The sequence below is a fragment of the Typopeltis vanoorti genome, chromosome 18, assembly GCF_054136105.1.
Source record: "Typopeltis vanoorti isolate ZY-2024b chromosome 18, IOZ_Tvanoo_1.0, whole genome shotgun sequence".
Lineage (NCBI taxonomy): Eukaryota > Metazoa > Arthropoda > Arachnida > Uropygi > Thelyphonidae > Typopeltis > Typopeltis vanoorti.
This window is the reverse complement of record NC_143566.1, coordinates 23252426-23273418: the sequence shown is the minus strand read 5'-3', so window position 1 is coordinate 23273418 and position 20993 is coordinate 23252426. Positions and strand designations below refer to the sequence as shown.

The window sequence follows — 20993 nt, the reverse complement described above, 5'->3', positions numbered from 1 at the left end:
AATGCCATCCACTATTGGGCGTGATTTAAGGACTCCCAAAAATACGTTATGTATTTTTGGGAGTCCATAAATACGTGGGGGGTATGGAGTTAAATGGTTTTAATTTGTTAGTGATTTCCACAGGCCAAGAAGTGTGACCTTCTTAAGGAGCCTGTGAAATTTTCTAATTTGTCTTCTGATAACTTGGTCACTCCCTACCACATGGGACTAGAAACTTTCAATTAGCTCAGAATTTTTTATTTTTTATTTTATTTTATTTTTTTTTTTACTAAAGAAAGTTTGTAGTTATAGTACTACCAAGGGGTGTTCAGGTTACTATGACAGAACTTACATGATTAAGTTTACATTATTATTAATCTCCTATCAACAATTTTCCTCCAAATCAATCTATCAGCAATTATATATTCTTAAAATAAACTGTAATAGATTGATTTGGAGGAAAATTGTTGATAGGAGATTAATAATAATGTAAACTTAATCATGTAGTTCTGTCATAGTAACCTGAACACCCCCTTGGTGCTACATATCAGGAAATTGATGATGATGAAAAGAAAATGAAAACCTGTTGATGCTGCACTGGTAGCAAGTTTGTGCATTAGGGAACCAGTGGCACTCAACATTAATTGCTATTTCTGTTTGGCCGCAGAGTAGGTGGTTGGTTGTTTCCTCAGATACAAGGGTTGGACAAAATAATGGAATTAAAATGGTGTTGGATCACTTTCTGACTTCAGTACAGTCCAAATTCTTCTTGGAATGTACTCAAATAAGTTTTGAATAATTCCTAGTGGAATTTTGTATTATTCTTCTTGAATGAACACCAAGTTGTTTTAAAGATATTAGAGGTGAGAATCTGATTATTATAGTCTCCAAAACTGACCAGACTGGTTCAATAATGTTCAAGTCTAGTGATTCTGCTGGCCAGGGAAGATGTTGAAGTTCACTCTCATGCTCTTCAAACTACATACCACTTCAAACACTCATGCCATTGTACAATCCAGGCTGTGCAAATGGCGGGGGGGGGCATTGTAATCTTTGGAATGCTGCATTGTTGTTTGGATCATGGGATGCACTTGATTACTCAAAATGTCCAAATAATCACTCTCAGTAATTATGCCATGAAGTGTAATAATAGGACCAGCAGATTACCATAATATTGCTGCCCAGAACCACCCCTGTGTTTTACTGTTGGAACCATGCATTCCAGATTGTAGGCTTCCTTGGTTGTTCACCAAACATAAACTCGTTCTGATGTAGTAAATGGTGTGAAAGTCAACTCATCTGATGATCTCTGACATTTTTGATTTTCTCCTACCCTATACACCCCCTTGAGGGTACATGACAGGAATTTGATGATGACCTTAGAAACTGTCCATCCCAATATACATCTAATATAACATGGCAATTTTTATCACTGATGCTCCAGCTAAATGCACTCCAGCGATTTATCCTTTTTCCAAGTCGGACCAGTCTCCCATTTTCCAATTTTTTAACATGAATTATCACTTGCTACGATTGTTAATTCAGTTTCATGAGAACTGCAGAGTGTAAACAAAACAAGACCATTCAGTGTTGCCATCTCAAGTTTTTTCGATGTAGCCAACACAAACAAATTCTGTTCTTTAATATAGGTGTTTCAAAATGATGTATACAACATTTCCTGCCATTATTCTTCGTAGTGAAATGCATCAAATTTTGCTTATGTAACTTTATTACCAAATGACAACACTAGATGATATGATACATCACACCATTTGAAAATGGTGACTTTTGATGGTGTGGAGTGAACAGGCACCATTGCGTGTTTTGTCTGAGAAAATGAAGTTCTCAACACAAGGTCAGAGGTATTTCTGCATGCAATACAGCAAAAAACCTCCTGGTAGGTGCACGATCTACACGTCGCACATCTGGAACAGGAAGGTCAATGGGAAGGCCGCATGCTGCCGATGCTATTGTGGAAGTCATATTGGAAGCTTAATGGATTGTATACAGCACTCAGAAAGGATTAAAACAGAATTTAATACTTCCTATATCATCTCAGTAAATGAAACATCTTCAGGGATTACAAAAAACTAATGTAACATAAAAACAAATAACACACAATACTAAGCCCAACCACGTGGGTGACAGTAAAGTTCTATCTAGATGGAGCACTCTCTAAGGGCGGTTGTAGGTGGCCTGGAATGTAAGCATTTCCCAATTCTTAGGAAGCTTAATGCAACCATATTTGTTGAGATTCGATTGATTTCTGAGGGCTGCTGCTGATTCTAAGCGTAGTTTCTCTTTTTTGAATTTGCTGTGGTGAAGCATGGTGGTTTTTCCCATGAGATCCTGTGGGTTGTATCCAAGACATGGTCAGCCAGGCCTGACTGACCATAGTCATGTTTGCAGATGTATGGCATGTTCCTCCAGGCGGATAGTGGCTGATCTGCCTGTCTGTCCAAAGTGCGCCAGTTTACAGGAACGGTACTTTATAGACTCCAAGCACTGAGAGAGAGGATGAAGCTGATCTTTTCTAGAGCTGAAAAGGGTAGCAAATTTGCAGTGGAGCTTAAATGCTGTGTGTAGGTTGTACTTATTTAAAATCTTGGCTATTTTTTCAGATGTGCCATGGATGTAGGGTATGGTAATGGCATTTCTAAACTATTTCTGAAGAGAAGACCGAGGAAAGGGGGAGGACCTGATTATTTTTTTAATAACGTGATTGCTGTAGCCATTGGAGAAGAAAGTGTTGTGAATGTGGTCAAGCTCAGTTGTAAGGGCAGTTCCACCGGAACAAAGATTATGGGCTCTCTTGGTAAGAGTTTTAATAATGCCATATTGTTGAGCGGGGTGGTGGTGGGAGAGTTTGTGAATGTATCTGCCTGTGTGCGTGGGTTTTCTGTATAGTGAAGGAAAGTGTACCATTGGGAAGGTGTGTAACTAAGGTGTCTAGGAAGGGTAAACAATTGTTCTTTTCCTTTTCCATTGTAATCTGGATTCTTGGATGTAGGCTGTTGAGGTGACTGAGGAAAAAGTTTAGTGTATCTTAAAACCCTCATAGACAATTTAACCATGTCTTGGATACAACCAGTGGTGAGCTATAAGGGACTCGCGTGAGCCCTTTGTTAAAATTTTCTCAAATTTGTGAGCCCTTTGTTCTTCTTGTTACTTTTTATTTAAAAAAAAAAACCATAATTTTTTGAAATATATTAAGCCACAAACTCGTACAGTAACTTAACAAAAATTATTCTATTTGGCAGTGTATAGATTATTTGGAATTATTGTTTCAACTCCTCTATAATAAATGCACCCTCTATAACTCTGCTATAATGAAAGTTTGAAAATAAATAAAGATAGCATGCTCTATCTTTACCCTTCTCCCTTCTGGTAGCCAATCATATGGTAAAACCAGTAGACAATCAAATGTTCATAAAACTGTCATCAGCGGGTTGTTCCACTGGACATTAGTTCTGTGTTTGTCAGTACACTGATGTATAACAATTGTTTGTGTTTAAAATTTAAAAATAATAATAAATTTAAGAACTGCATATTCAGCAAATTTTATTTTTATAATTGTAAAAAGTATTTTTACTCGTGAAACATAAAAAGACAGTGAAATTCGTTAAATTTTTTTGGGAAAAAAAAATAACGAAAAGTGATTCTGCTGATTCTACTGCTGTTGAAGATGAAGTTGAAGATAATACACACACATTGATTTAGTGAAGATGCAATAAGTTGGAGGAGAAAAAGAAAATCATTTACCTGATTGCTGGAACGAGCAGCAAGCATCGTATTTCTAAACGCAGTATAAGTGGTTAGAAGTTAAAAATGGTAAATTATAATGTCGTGTTTGCTCAAAATATAAAAACTTAAGTGTTGAAGGAAAAAGAAGTTGTTTTATCATCAAAGGAATGGGTAAAAATGAAAATAGAAACGAATGGAAACACTACAGGACTCAAGAACCGCATGTTTGCGTAAAAAAGTTATCCAGACATAATGAATCATTTGCTCATAATAAAATCGTAAAAATAAATGAAGAATGTAGCAAATCTATATTATCAAATTTAATTGACAAACTAAATGAAAAAGAAATTTTGTTAACTTCAAAAATGTTTAATTCTGTTTATAATTTGGTTACGAGAAACCGACCTATGTCTGATTTGCAGATTTAATCGAGCTGCAAATTAAAACTGGTATTGTTCTAGGATTATCATTGCATTCTAGATTCTCAGGAATTAGAACAGTTGAACATATTTCTAAACAAATAAAATTAGAAATATCCTCCAAAATAAGAGAAAAAAAAATTGCAAAATTTCTATAATAGCAGACAAATCGATAATGTTGTCATCTCGTCTGCTATTATAGAAAATGTGTTTTAGTTATTCACATACAAGTTGAGTTCACTGAACCATGTATGATTTTTGTAGATCTTGTAGAACTAGAAAATACCTCTGCGGAATGTATACTTGCTACTTTAAATTCATATAGATTTTCTGATAACTTATTTAAAAAATCATCTCATTGCATTTTGTTCTGATGGAGCTAAATGTAATGTTAGGAAACAAATCAGGTGTTGCAATCAAACTTCTACAAAAATTTCCCGGCAGCATTGTGTAGCTCATCGTTTACAATTAGCATTAGACGATTTGATAAAAAACATTAAAGAAATAAATAATTTTGAAATATTTATGGATAAATTATATGCTTTTTATCATCAATCACCAAAAATCAATGAGAATTAAATACAATTGCAAAAGACCTTGGTAGCGAAATTTTAAAGATTGGCCGTGTGTTTGGAGCACGATGGGCAGCTTGCAGTTTACGAATGGCTCTTACTGTGTGGAGAAATTACCCAACTTTATGCAAGTATTTTGCATTGAATGATAAATATAAGGACTTTTTAAATGACTTCTCGATTTGAATTTTTAAAAGATCTAGCATTGATGATTGATATCCTACAGGAATTATCATATTTGTCAGAAGCTCTACAAAGTTGCAATATAAGTATTATAAGAGCTAACTCCTTAATCATGCGAACAATTAATTCAATTAATGATTTTAAAAATTCTGTAGGTTCTTGTGAATCTAAAATTGATACCATGTTAAAATCAAAAGAATTTGAAGGAATAGCAAGTGAAAGCAAATCAGATTTCACAAACTACCATGAGAAACATTATTAAACCCTCTTATAATGTCTTTAAAGGATAGATTAATGCAGCAAATAAATTTTAAACTTGAAAATGAAAATTATGAGGATTTGGAAGATGAAGTACTGAAAAACATTTTAAATGTATGTTATCCTGAAACATCGAATATGAAAGAAGTTACATGTCCATGATTAGAAGGAAAAAAGAGAATAAGATCTTTCAATTTTATTTTGAAATATGAAAGTAAAATTAATGATTTTAGAGATTTAGTGGAAATGGCTTTAACTGGAAAGTTACAAAACGAAATTCCCAGTACGGTGAAAAAAGCCAAAGTGATTATGGCACCAATTGCAGTTTACAGCGCTGAAGCCGAACTAGCTTTTAGTGTGATGAATAATATTGTAACGACGAAGAGATCTTCTCTCACTGTAACATATTTCAGGTTTAATGACAATATGTATAAATGGGAAACCCTTGAATGAATTTAATCCGAATCCCTATGTCAAATACTTTCTAGAAAATCATTGCTCAGCTATAGATCCTCCTAGAAGAACACAAGATGTGAAGGAGGAAGGAAATAAGGCAGCTGTTGTCATAAGTATTTCCTTAAAGTAATTGTTGGTATATGTAAAGGAGAGAGTTTTTTTCTGGGTAAATGTGCACCAGACAGTGAGGTTTTTTTTTTCATGTAAAATCATCTCGAAAGTGATTTTATTAAATAAAATATTATAGTTATGTTATTACCATTTTACAAATAAGAATTGACATTTGGTAATCACATATAAATAAATAGGACTATAAAATAATGCCCCTTGATTGTTACCATTGATTATCACTTGAAGTATAAAAGAAATCTAATGTATTTCAATATTATTGTGTTTTAGATAATATTTATGTATTATTTACAGATTGTTTGTCATAAAAACTTCTATCGTAAACAAAACAAATTTATTTTGTTTATAAACACCCCACAAACATCCATTTGGGTTCACAAACATCCCGCTGTGGGCATGGATGTTTGTGATTGTCTATAGAAATACTAGTGGTGGTGGTAGATGGCGTTGGTGTAGTTTTTTTTGTTCAATGATGCGAGCCCTTTGTTAAAATTTCCATAGCTCACCACTGGATACAACCCACAGGATCTCATGGAAAAAAACCACGATGCTCCACCACAGCAAATTCAAAAAAGAGAGACTATGCTTAGAATCAGCAGCAGTAGCTCTCAGAAATCAACCGAATCTCAACAAATATGGTTGCATTAAGCTTCCTAAGAATTGGGAAATGCTTATCACCAGAGGTCCCACTTTACATTCCAGGTTACCTACAACCGCCCTTAGAGGGCGCTCCACCTAGATAGGACTTTAGTGTTACCCACGTGGTTGGGCTTAGTATTGTGTGTTATTTGTTTTTGTTACATTAGTTTTTTTGTAATCCCTGAAGATTTCTCATTTACTGAGACTAAATATATAGGAAGTTTTAAATTCTGTTTTAATCCTTTAAGTACTGTATACAATCCATTAAGCCTCCAATATGGTGTCCTCACAGCACTTAAGCCTCTACACACGGCTGTTATGGAAGAAGTTCATAAAAGTTTCCAGAGAAAGTGCTTGAAAGTCATTCAGACAGGTATCTCTTCAAATTGGAATACCATCTGTGACTGTCTGGTGTGTTTTATGACAGTGTTTACATTTAAGGCCCTATAAATTTACCCTTGTACAACATTTGAAGAAAGACAAGAAGATATTTCAGGATTTCTGTACAGAAATTATCAATAGTATAGAACAAAATGAGGACCTTTTGGACATAATTATTTTCTGTGATGAGTGCACTTTTGATTCGCAAGTAAACACTCACAACTGCAGAATTAGGGGAAGCAAAAATCCAAATGTCATGGCAGAACATTGTGACACCCCAAAGGCTAACATTTTTTGTGTGGTAAGCAAGCAAGAAAGTGTATGGACCCTTCTTTTTTTTCAGCATCTACCATTACTGGTGGTTTGTATCTGGACATGCTACAAGGGTACCTAATACCACAATTAGATGGCAACAACCACAACACATGCTTACATTTCTTGCAAGATGGAGCACTTCCTCATTGCCTGACAGATGTAAAGTTCAACCCTGACACCGTTTTTCAGGCAGACGGATTGGTTGAGGTATAACACCTAATACATCTCTGATTCTTATACTTCCAGTTCTCCTAATACTTGCCTCCCCTTCTATATATTGAACTACATCATTTACACCAGTATGATATGTGCTGATAAAGTGCTCATTCAGTAATTCCGCTGTATCCTTTGTAACTCTTATTTTGCTACCATGACTGTTCACCAGTCATGGTAGTCAACCTGCCATAATTATTCTTTCTCTTGGTTGCCATATAGTGGAAAAATTCCCTTGAGTTAACCTTGCTCTGACCAGTCAGTCTCCTCGCATACTGTACCTTTTCTTTCTATACCGTGCTCGTCACCTTTCTAGCCTGCACTTTATACTCTTCATGGATCCGATCACCACCAATTGTCTTGTACTTACTCCATAGCATTTTCTTTTCCAGCACAGCTTGCTTGACTTCACTGTTTATCCATTTCACTCCTGCTCTATTTATTTGCTTAACTCAGGGGATATTCAGTTGTTTGCAGATAATGCAAAGCTGGAAATGGTTATTAGTAATAGTGCAGATGTGGTAGTCCTGCAAGAGGATTTGAATAAGCTAGATAGATGGGCAAATGAATGGGGGTGTCAGTTTAATGCAGCAAAATGTAAAGTCTTGAGGTTTGGGACACATCGATGGGACACTGCATACTCTATGGGAGGAGTTAAACTGGAGGAAGTAGGGGAGACAAGAGATCTGGGGTTGACAATTGATAGAAAAACCTGAAATTCAGGGTACATATTGCAAAGGTAGTGAAGGTAACACAGAGGATTGCTGCAATTATGAGAAGGACACTGACCTGCAGAGATAAAATGGTTATCATTCCGTTGTATAAGATTCTGATTAGATCACACTTAGACTATTGTTCTCAGATCTGGTCCCCAGGATTTGAAGGGGATAAATTTACTGTGGAAAGGGTACAAAGGTGGATAACAAAGATGGTGTCAGGACTGTACAATGTTAGTTATGAGGATCGGCTGAGGGAGTGCGGACTGCAGAGTTTGGTGGATAGAAGAAGGAAAGGTGATATGATTGAGATTCTTAAACTGTTGAGAGGTGGTTACAGGGTTGACACTGGGGAGTTCTTTTGCTTAGTTGAATAGCAGGAAGGAGTCACGACAAGGGGCCCATCCCTGGAGGTTACGAAAGGAAACTGTGAGAAAGAGGGTGAGGAGTGGTTTCTTTACATGGAGGGTAGCTGAACCATGGAATGCATTGCTTGATAGAGTGGTGAGAGCGAGAAATGTCAATGAGTTTAAGGAGTGGTATGATAGACTTTTTGTTTCCTAGGAGGGCCCTCCCTCGATGAGTCCTAATAGACTTGTGTTTCTTAGAAAGGACCTCCCACGATGAGTCCTTTGACTCCATGGAGGCCTGAATAATAATAAAAAAACTCTTGGTATGCAGTTATACATTGCTTTTGTCAGATACTATCTTGTGAGTTTTCATGCATTATAACATCTTTTTTGCTCAGGTTATCTGACTACAGAGCTTCCTATAATCACCTGCTTTATACTTCCACACACACACATTCATTTTTGGCAGTAACATTTTCTTGTTTCATCACTTCCCAAACAAGCACCTCATGATCACACTCACGAACTGGTGGCAGTGTCAGCACCTCATTAACAACTACATCTTGTGAAGTTATCACCAAATCCAAAACACTAAAGCCTAGTTGCTTCTTTCACATGCTGCTTATGAAAGGATTTGGAAGAGGCAAGAGTGAGAAAGTGAAAATAGTAAGTATGGTACCTCGATATGATAAAATGCTTTAAGAAGTTCTATGGTATCAAATGATTCAATGTGTAGGCTGTGTAGAAGGAATGGGTGTGAGGTTTTTTTGGATGTGTGGAGTGAGTTTGAGGGAAGATTAGATTTGCATAAGGATGGTCTACACCTGAATGTGTTTGGTATCAGCAGTCTTGAAAAACTAATAACTCATATTAGACATAACACAGAGTCAGGGAAACTAAATTATAATGGGAGGACTGGTAAGAATATGAGTGTAAGAGCGATAATGTTATATGTGCTAATGATGGGAATAGGCATTATCATGGAAATTATTACTAGGAAAGAACGATTTCGACTTTGTGTTCATCTGATTTGGACCCATTAAACATGTGCAAAGATGTTTACAGGTATAAGGCACTAGAGAAGAATAGAAATTTGCAAGTTGTCCAACTGTGTCATGCATGGTGCAGACAAGAGTGTACAAAAGAGCATCCAGATAGCTTATTATGTCTATATACGAATGATATGAGTATCAGAAACAAAGGGATGGAATTTGTTGCCTTGGTCAATATGTTGGAAACCAGTTTGTAGGCATTAGTGAGACCTGGCTAGGGTACAGTATTTTTAGGAAGGATAGGAGAGGGGATGTGCTAATGATATCGGATGACTTGAATCCAGTTAGTGTTGAGAACTATGATTGCAGTACTAGTAACACTATTTCAGGTTGCAGTGAATTTGAAGTCATGTGGTGTGAGGTGGAATCTAACAAGATCAATTACATAGTGGGGTGTTACAGACCTGGTGGATCGGTTGCTAGTAATGAAGAAATGCATTACCAAAAAGAGACGATGGGTGCGAAAAAAGTAATCATAATGGGAGACTTTAATTATCCAAATATTGATTGGGTAGCAGTAAAATCTCATGAGAAGAATGAAACTGCATTGAGCTGTTGCGGGACAACTTCTGCAAGCAGCATGTGACAGAAGGAACTCGAAGTCAAAGAGTGTTAGATTTGATTATAGTGTCGGGGGGGGGGGTTAGTTAAATAACTATTCTTCCTCCAGTTGGTGACATTGATCATGCAGCACTCACTTTGGAAGTGACGAAGTTTCAGAAAAGGTTACTTGCTGCACTACAAATCAGGAAATTATGAACAACTGAAGAGTATACTGAGTTCAGCAAAATGTATTGGTTGTTGAATGGGAAGAATATTGACAGTGCATGGGAATCATTTAAAAAATACTTAAATGATGCAATATCAGAATGTGTCCTGAGAGTTAGAAGAGAAGTTAGGGTAGGAGTCAAATGGATGTATAATCTTACTAAGCAAGAGATTTGTAAGAAACAGATGATGTGGAGGGAATACTGTGTGCATTATGAATTATAAGCATCAGGCCAGAAGAGTTGTAACTGTTGTATGGAAAGCTAAGCCTGAATATGAAAAGAAATTGCCTCTGCAAGCTAAAGACAACCCACAAGAATTCTATCAATATGCTGAAAGTAAAAGAAAGAATGAATATGAAATAGTAACTCTTCTGTATGCAGAAGAGATTGTTTAACTAATGAGTGCCCATTTTTCTAAAAGCTATCAACCTAGTGTATGCAACGTTGAGTTCACTGTTACGTCTTCTAAAGCAACTCAGGTGTTTCAAGAGGAGGTATTAGAGCTGTTGCACAAACTAAATAAGAATTCAGCAATAGGGACTTGATGGGATATCAGTACAAGTACTAAAAGAGTATTCAGCTGAACTGGCTATTCCTTTGACCAGGCTATATAGTTTGAGTCTCAGAACAAGGAAGATTCAGCAGGAATGGAAGTAATGTATGGTATTCCCATTGCACAAGGGTGGTGCAAAGACAGATCCAACTATTGACCAATTGGTATCTCAGGAGTGGTGGTTTTGGAAAAAAGGGTTAAGGCTTGCATTCAAAAATGGGTTGACAGTCAATCTCTACTTTGCAATAAACAGCATGTATTTACTAAGGGAAGTTGTTTTAGCAACTTGCTCACCTTCTATAATGTTACCATCGAACTAGCCAAGGGGAATGTTTACACCATGATACTTCTGGATTTTGCTAAGGCTTATGACAGAATACAGCATGGAAGATGGTGTGTTGCATAAATTGGAGAATATGGGTTTGGATTATAAAATATTTGAGTGGTTAAGAGGACAGCTGACTGACAGATATCAAAAAAGTGGTATACAGGAGATATGAGTCTGCAAGATTTAAGGTAACTAGTGTACAAGGATCAGGCTTTGGTACACTGTTATTCAATCTGTATGTTAATGATATTGGGAAGGATTTGACAGGCGACATACAGCTATTTGCTGATGATGCAAAGAGAGGTGGGGGTAATCAAGAATGTTGTTGAAATGCAGTACTTGTAGAATGATTTGAATAGGCTGGAATTGTGGGTATGGGGAAATGACTGTCATTTCAATGTTAATAAATGTAATGTCATGCACTTTGGTGTGTTTAGATATTCAGTGTCTTATTATATATGTCGGTGGGATTATGCTAGAAGAAACTGATCTGGCTAGGGATCTTGGAGTGCTAGTAGATAGCAAGTTGAAGTTCAGGGCCATGTAGCAAAGATTGCAAATACAACTCAAAAGATAATTGCAATGCTGAAACAAACTTTAACATGTAAAGATAATGATGTCATTTTGCCTCTTTACAAGGGCTTGATAAGACCTCACTTGAACTATTGTGTGCATGTCTGGTCTCATGGTTTCTATTTTGATTCTGATACAGTGGGGAGAGAGAGTGCAAAGGAGTGTGTTAAAATATCAGGATTGTGGAATACTGATTATAAAGACAGATTGAGAATTTGTAGACACTAGCAAACAGGAGAAAGAGGGAGTGATATGATTGAGACGTACAAACTTCTGAAAGGGTCATACAGGATTTCATTTGATCAAATTTTTCATTTTATGGAGGGTGGAGAAAAGACTAGAGGGCATCCTTTATCACTGAGAATGAATGTTGCTAAGAAGGATAATGAGCTAGATTTTTCTCTCCTAAGGTAGTGTGTGATTGGAATGAATTTCCATTGGATCTGTATGTGCAAGCGGTGTTAATGAATTCAGGAATAAGTATGATAAGTGGTGCGTATAATATGTGGCCTCCCTTGATGATTCCCCAGAGGTCTCTTAATAATAATATTTATCTCTCAGAAATTCAACAAACTGACTCTCCATGTTCCCATGCACTATTTCCTCCTTATATTCCATAGTCATGTAATTAAAGTCTGCCATCAAGATCACCTTCTGTTTACATCCCCAACTAATTTGCCTACCTCTCTCCTTGTCAATATTTTCTGCATTACCTGTCCTATAACAGCATCTTATCAGATATAGTATCCTGTTTTATTTATTTCTTATTAACAGGATATCCTGTTTTATTTATTTCAACTTCACGCCACACAGGTTCAAAATCTGCACATGCACTGTCAACTTCCACATTTTGTGGACACAATTCCTCTGTAATCATTAACAGCACACCCCTTCTGATTTTCACACAGCTATCCTTCCAGAAATTACATATCCTTCTATTTTTTCTATTCCTGACATCACATCCTTCTCAGACAACCAAGTTTCACTTATTTCAATTATCTTTGGGCATATCAACTCAATCAATGCAACAAACTCAGCTCTCGTTTCGAATATTCCTTACATCACAATCCTTGTGTCTTTGAGGCCATTCTACCAGCATCATCATTCTCTGTTTGCTGCCATACATCACCTCTCTTTACTCTGATCGCTCCCGTTTCCCTGATCCTTACTTTGATTTCCATCCCTACCTGTCTCATCCTTACCTTTATACATTCCATCACCTTGTGCTGCTGCTGCATCCACATCTTCAACCTCATATTCATCTTCCTCCTGCCATACAGTCCATTTAGTTGTACTCTCATGATTAACAAGTAGACTCTGATCATTTACTACATTAACTTCTTGATTCTGTGCCTTCTCAGGAAACAGCAGCCTTTCTAATGTCCATCACCAAACCAATTCAAATGCAATTCATTAACTTTAAACCATTCCTACTTTCTTTCAAATTCACTCCACAGATTTACAAATTGTGAACCCCTTTGTCTGACACAACCAGCCATCATCATGTCTGCTCTCCTTATCAATTCAGTGTTGTCATATCTGGGCAATATGCTAATGACTTTTCCAACACTATTCTTCTTTACCTGCTGCAACAACTTTTTGAAGTTTCTATCAAGATTCTTTTTCTCTCCAATCAAATCATTTGTGCCGATGACTACCACTAATTTTGATGCCCACTCTTTCCTTTAACGCATTAATTATTTGTTTCACCAGGAAAGCATGTTTTGTGCACTTTATTAGTCCCATACAATGATATATGACTATTCTTTGACTTTTTTTTTGTAACACTAACTTTCTCCTCCTTATTCTTATCAACCATTCTCTCCTTTAGATGTTTATTATGCTCTTCCAGATGTTTAATTTCACTTTTCATTTTCACTTACTCTTGCCTAAGTTCTTCTATTACAGTCTCGACACTTGCCCCCATTTCTAATTGCTCTAATCTATCAAGATGCTTTCTTCTTCTTGTTTACCAAAACCGTCCACAGATCTTTCACATTTTTTGGTTTGTACATATAGCAATTTATGCAATGCATCCACGGCGAAAAATAAAATCCAAGGCAGAGCTAGATCTTCATACCGAAGCTTTCTTTGCCACCAATGTGCATTTTTTTATGGACATGGTTTTCAGAATCAGTATGAATAAACAAGTAGCAAAATGTCATATAAATAGCAAAAAATTCCAACAACATTACTGAAGGACACTTGTATCCAAACTGAAAAAATGCTGCACAATTTGCAATAAAAAGCCACACTACACACTAATTAGAAACACTTTTTTTAGCACAGCTCAAAAATACCACTATGTTCACTTGCGGCACTAGCGATATTTAGTTTCGATTTCTTTTTGATCAAGAATCCCACTCTGTACTAATCTCCTTGCTTTCTTCGATATGATACAAACCAAGTTTCTGCACTTAGTTTATCTGCTGAGTTTCTCCCTTGTGCATGGCATAAGATGTCCCATATCACTGTTTTTAGTGCTTTCTTCTTTTTGTAGTCTGTTATCTGTTATGAATGTTCTTACATTAAGGATTGACACAAATACCTTGGCATTTTAGGTAATCATCTCCTCTCTGTGCACAAATGTATTTGGAAATTGTAGCATAATTTTATGACCTGACCTACCCAAGCCACTCATTGAGACCTTGTTATACTAGGGGACAGTTGAGCTGGTATGAGAAATTTTGTTTCTTGGCTTCATACAAGGAGGGTTGAGTCTGCTCTCCCTTGGTGACATCATCCATTTTGACAGTAGTGTGTGTGTGTGTGTGTGTGTGGTCTACTCTTTGTGTCCACACACACACACGAAACACCATTTGATCATCATTCTGTCCTGTCAGGTGTCTTCTCCCTCCAGGAGATTGATTACCATGTGTCTCCACCATGTCCTATTCTGCACCTCTCTGCTGCATTCTTCATATGAGAGATAGGTCCAGTCTTCTATATTTTTCATCCACTCCAGTCTTTGTCTTCCTTTCTTTCTCTTTCCCTCAACAGTTCCTTCAAGAAGTGTCCTTTGTAGGCAGTTATGCCTCAGAATATGTCCAAAATATCTGACTTTTCTCTTTTTAATTTCTTTCATCAGGCTCCTGTTTATGCCTGCCACCTGTAGTACCTCTTCATTTGTTTTTTTGTCTTTCCATGATATTCTCATAATTCTTCGCAGCATCCACATTTCAAAGGCCTCCAGTTTTTTCACACTCAGATCGGAGAGTGTCCATGTCTCTACTCCATATAATAATGTAGACCATATGTAGCATTTGGAGATTCTTAGTCTTGTTTTCAGATTTAATTCTCTAGATGTTAGTAGATTTTTCATACTGTTGAAAGTTGACCTTACAATTTCAAACCTTTTTCTAATTTCATCTTCTGTCCTGTCATTCTCTGTGATCAAGTGTCCAAGGTATATTGATGCATATTTTTGGTATTTTCTTTTCTCTTGAAATTATCATGATTTTTGTCTTTTTAAAGTTGAAACTGAGGCCATACCGTTCGCTATACTTGAGGGTTTCATCTATAAGAGTTGAGGTCATATTTGTTTTCAGCTAGAAGAACCGTGTCATCTGCATATCTTCGGTTATTAATATTTCTGCCCCATATAGTGATTCCTTTGAGGTTACTAATTTTATTAAATCTTTCTTCTGTGTACAGGTTAAAGAGAATCGGAGAAAAGACACAGCCTTGTCTCACACCTTTCTGAACTGGGAATTCTTCTGAGGTCTCTATTTATTCTCAAAGATGCAGTCTGTTCCCACTAAAGATTAGTTAATAGCCTAATGGCTTTTCCATCCATGCCTATTTTTGAAAGGATTTCAATTAATTGTTCATGTTGGACATTGTCGAATGCCTTTTGTAATCTATGAAGCATAGGTACACATCTTTTTGTTTTTCTATATATCTTTCTATGATGGTTCTGACGTTGAAAATTCCTTCTCTTGTACCTACATTTTCTTTGAAGTCACTTTGTGTATCATTTATTTCTATGTTCGTTTTTATTTTATTTCTTTCAAGAATAACGTATAGGAGGACTTTTGATACTTGACTGATGAGGCTGATTGTCCTGAACTCTTCACATCTTGTAGCTTTTTTTTTTTTTTTTTTTTGGGAACTGGAATGAAAATTAAGTGATTAATATCTTTGGATAGAAATCCAGTCTCGTATATTTTATTGCATAATTTTGTTAGAAATTTCAGTCCTCCTTCATTGAGAGTCCTCAACCATTCTGACAAGATGTTATCTATTCCTGCAGCTTTAGTGGTTTTAGTTTTCTGACGGCATTTTCAACTTCACAGAGTAAAATGAATGGTCCTTCTAAATCAGTCTTTTCAGGAATATCATTTCTTTGTTGTTCATATAATTTCCTTGTATATTCAATCCATCTTTCCATGATTTCTTTTTTATCCATTAGAATATGGTCTCTTGAGTCTCTAATGACACTTGCATGGTTTGCTGTATTTGTCCTGTTTGTCATTTCTCTGATATCTTTTCATGGATTTCTCTGCTTCTGTGTTTTCTATCAAGGTTTTCTATATCTATACATTTATATTTAATCCATTCCTCTTTGGCTTTCCTGCATTCTTTTTTTTTTATTACTTTATTCATGCTTTTATATTCAGGTTTGTTCATTCAACGTCAGTATTTTTTTCATTCATCCAAGGTTTATTCCTTTTCCTTTGTAATTGTGAGAGTGTATTTTTGGCTGCTTCATTGATGCTATTCTTGAATGTTTGCCAGTGCATGTTAATTTCATCAATTGGTGTTCTATTTTCTGTGTGAGTTGTGGTGTCAGACTTGTTAAGGGATTTTGTGAATTCTTTTATAAAGCAGTCTTTAACTTCTTGGTTGTTAAGTGAGTCTGAATTATAAGTTTCTCTTATGAATGGTTAGCTTGGTATCTTAAGTTTTATTTTGATTTTTGCAATCACTGGGTTGTGGTTCGATCCTATGTCTGCTCCAGGATATGTTTTTGTTATTGCATTTCAGAATCTTTTGCTTATTATTATATAGTCAATTTGGTTTCTATAGATGTCCCCAGGGCTTTTCCAGGTATATAGTCTTCTGGGAGGATGTTTAAACAGTGTGTTGGCAATTATTAGGTCATTGGTTTCACAGAATTGAATTAATCTTTCACCTCACTCATTTCTGATTCCAAGCCCTTGGTTTCCCATGCAAAATGAGATTTTTTCTGAGCCCACTTTTTCATTTAGGTCGCCCATCATTATAATAACATCATCTGACTTAGCACTGGAGATTGCAGTTCGGATGTCTTCATAAAATTGTTCCAACTTCATAAAATTGATCTGGGTGATCTTGGGTTGGAGCATATTCTTGGATAATATACAGGTTGAATGGTTGTGCAGTTATTTTGGCTGTTATGATTCTGTCATTTATGGGCCCAATATCCCTGTAGAGATTTTGCAATTCTATTACTTAGGACAAGCGCTACTCCATTAAGGTGCAAGTCACTGCCAGAGTAGATTATAGTGTGATTTTTTTCTTCTTATTATGGCTGTATCTGTCCATCTCACTTCACTGATACCTGCAATATCGGCCTTCATCACTTCTAATTTGCCTGCATCGTAGAGTGTTCTGATGTTCCATGTTACTATTTTCAAGAGATCGCTCCTGGTTTTCAGACAAGAGACATCTGAGAATATCCTCTCTGGAGGGTTTGGGATATTATCTTCGTACACTACCTTAGTAGTTCTTGTCTTACAATTCCCAGTTTCAAGCTCTTCTTCCCTGTAGCTATAAGAGCTGATGGTTGCAGGGATCTCAACCACATCTCTAACTTCATATTGTGACATGGTGTGTTTCATGGTTGACAATGGATAAATACGTGGTGAGGCTCCGATTTCTTCCATGACGGCTGGCCACAAGTCCCTTAGATGTCAGGAGTGTGCCCTCAATGTACCGCACATCTTGCTGTCATGCCCTTGATGCCATTGATCAGTCAGTGTTGATTTTTTTCTGCCATCTTGGCCATTCCAGACTTCATGCACATAAAGGGTGACATTCCCTATTTATAGCATTCTATATTGCTGATACCCTCACTTAGTTTAGTCCCCCCCCCAGCCAAGGTGGTTTACCTGGATGTGGCCGCTGGTGTGCACTACCAACTTCTTGGAGCCATAAGTGAGAGTTGAGTGTATGTCAGGACCAGAACCCAACATCCTGACTCTGAGATCAGCGGCTGATATCGATACTAAGGTGCTACCTCTCCATACACCCCAATACATCATTCTAGCTAGATATTATTAGACATTAAGCTTAACTTTAACTTAAGAGCTTAACTCCCAGCACTATAGGTCTTCTGGTCATTGTGATATACTTTCTCACCATGATAAGGTTCTAATGCATGAGATTTTTATTGACAGAAGCTAATGTGTTAACGTTCTTTTGTATGATAACATATTAACATTTAATAACAGTTTCATTGCATAGTAGAAGGTATTTATTTTTATTTTTATTAATTTCTGACAGAAAGTTGATGGAATTGTGCTCCACTTTAAAGTATTAGTAAGGTCCACTCATAAAGAGGGTTGGCATTACTATGATCTACTGTATTTCAGTTTGTTTTGTAGATTCTGTTGAATTCAAGTTGGTCTTGTGTGCTTATCACCATAATGTTTTAAAGTCTTTTTCTCTTTAAGCAGTTTTTTTGAATTATTGCTTTGTGATATGAAGTTTTATATTGCTGCAGTTGTAATGGATGCACTATTCAGTGCAGACCACTTACAATTGTCCAGAACATCATACTTTAATGCACTATGACAAGTGGATTAATGTGAATAAATAATGAATCTAATGATGTGGATGTTGTTATCACAAATAATAATACCCATATCATTTGATTTTCATTTCCAAACTCTCACTGGAACAACAATTTCAGGTCTCCAGGCATTCTCTGCCTAAAAAACGTCAATTGGTCTAGAAGAGTGTAGTCTACTGTAGTGCAAACTTTTCATTCCATGACATTCGATGATGTGCATTAATAATCAGTGAAAGCATTGTGCACTGCATCTCTCCATGTGAGAAGGAAGCACTTAAAGAATTGTTGTGGCTTTTTTGACTCATTTCAGCTGTAGGCTTTCACAGAGATAAGGTAAGCAGCATTTTTTAGAAGCATGTATTCCTTTTGGTCAATATTTTAGATCTATTGTTAAGCTAATTTCACCTATTTGTGTCCATTTCTTCACTATATTGCTAATTTTGTCATGAGAATGCATAATTGCAGTACAAAACATCACATATGGACATCTTCCCCAAATAACATCTATTATTTCCTTCCTTTGGAAAATTTTTCCATGTGTTCATGAAACTTTTTTAGGATTAATGTTCATTCAAATGACATCAAAATGATATTTGAATGAACAACTGATATCCTGACTCAGCTTTGCATGTCACGTATGTATTCTTTAAACTGGAGGGATATTTGTTCCATTAATAAGAGTATATATATGCATATATATAGAGGTGATATTAATTCATTTTTTTTTTTTTTTTTTGCATTGAAATTTTTGTTTGATCATATTCATAATTATACTTTTATTTTCAATTTCAGTATTTGGGATGGTACCTTTTCTCAAAGCCATTCTTGGGACCATGCTTCCTCTTTTAGGAATGGTGAAGCAAGAAAACATGAAATGGATATTTGCCTATGGTATGTCATTTTAAATATTCAGTTTCTGTATGTAATGCTTCAGGAACAATGTGTAAAAATTACTCCAAGGTAATGTAAGAATCATCTACATATGTTTTGATTCTGGCTGGTAATTATGAACAGGCAATTCACGTCTGTGGAAAACCTTACTGAACAATTTTCAATGAACTTATATTCTAAAGAAAAACTAAAATTTCACGTGACATTCTCTCTCTCGCAATTCCAAGATTAAATTAACTATACTTTAATTATTCGTGGGCTTAATTATTTACTTATCCATTGTTATTTAAACATCTAACCAGGGTTTATTATAAAAGAACTCTCTTGCAATCTTATTAAAATAAGTTTATTAACAATACCAGTGGACATAGTGATACCTTTGTTTGAATTTGATATGAAATATTTCATTTGAGGGTAGTATGAATATATAATGTAGTGAATTAATTAGTATGGAAAAAAAAAGATCTTGGTCCTAGATTTTCTAGAATTTGCTGATTAGGCAGACTGTTGAGTGTAAAATGTTGATTGTCGTTGAAATTTCAAATGAGGGATAAACATGATGCCATGGCAAGTGGTGATGAAAGTGGAATGCAAACAAGAATGGAGAGGCATTAGCATCTAAAACAGCAATAGTAATATGAATTTATTACTATTGCTGTTTGCCGAAATATCGGAAAGTATATGTTAAATTTTATTTAATTTATATTTATAGTGTACGCTGTCAATTCCTTAATTATTAGTTATCAGTGATATATGAAATTCTACAAATAGAGGTGTGTGTGTGTGCTTGACAAATAAGTAATGAAACATGTTTTCCAGGAACAGAAGAATTTAGATGTGACTAAGGTAGCATATATGTAAGCAAGTAAGTGGATTATATGATTGTGTTAGTCAGAACAAAAATATGAAAAGAGATAAATACAATAAGAAAGAGTTAACCAAAAAAGAAGAGCAGTGTAGTCTAGATCACAAGTTTCTTGCCATGTTGTATCAAGATTCACCTGCTTGAGAGCTGTGATTGCGAATGATTCATTGGAGGAGAAATGATGTACATTATGATTAGTGTGAACTGATTTTGATGGTTAAAAGGATTTGTGTTTGCAGAATGGATTACACTTAAATATTTTTTTTCAGGAGGAATATTTGGAGCAATTATTGTTCAGTGAAAGCGGTAACGAGAATTGTGTAGGATATCTATATTAAAATTCAGGTATTTCACAAAATTGAAAATATACAAAAAATTGCTTTGGAGTTATGCATCATATTATTTTATAAAGTTATTTAGATGTATTCTTTTTGTATGTTGCAAGAAGATGTTTTGGGATTTTTTTTTAAAATCTTAGGCTACTGAAGTCTTACTTAGATATAAGGTAGTAATTTAAATTAGAACTTATAGCTTAATTATATTTTTATAAGCTGTCAGAGTGTAAAATGTTGGTACTATTTTATAAAGGCAAATGTTATTTGAAAAGAACTGGTTACTTATGGGGAAATGCCAAATTGCCATTGTACTTAGGGAAATAATTATGGAAAAATGTTATGGAAATAATTAAGCTTTTTGTATTGAACGAATATTTTAAATTCTGCTTGTTTCATGACAAAATTATGAATAACTTTTCTGCACTATGCAAATAACTACGTTGCTATTTTGAGCAATACATTGAAAATTAGTAATGGTGATGAATGATGGTTATGTG

General features: G+C 35.6%; 1 protein-coding gene across 2 annotated transcripts in view; it reads left to right on the top strand.

Annotated features, from left to right (window-relative positions):
* The window catches only part of c11.1 (maestro heat like repeat family protein c11.1), a 763927-nt gene that overhangs the window by 95536 nt on the left and 647398 nt on the right, over nt 1-20993 (top strand). For both annotated transcript variants that reach the window (XM_090407949.1, XM_090407950.1), the window contains exon 6: nt 19198-19296. In XM_090407949.1, coding sequence (XP_090264075.1) covers nt 19198-19296 — 99 coding nt within the window. The remainder of the gene's footprint in view (nt 1-19197; nt 19297-20993) is intronic.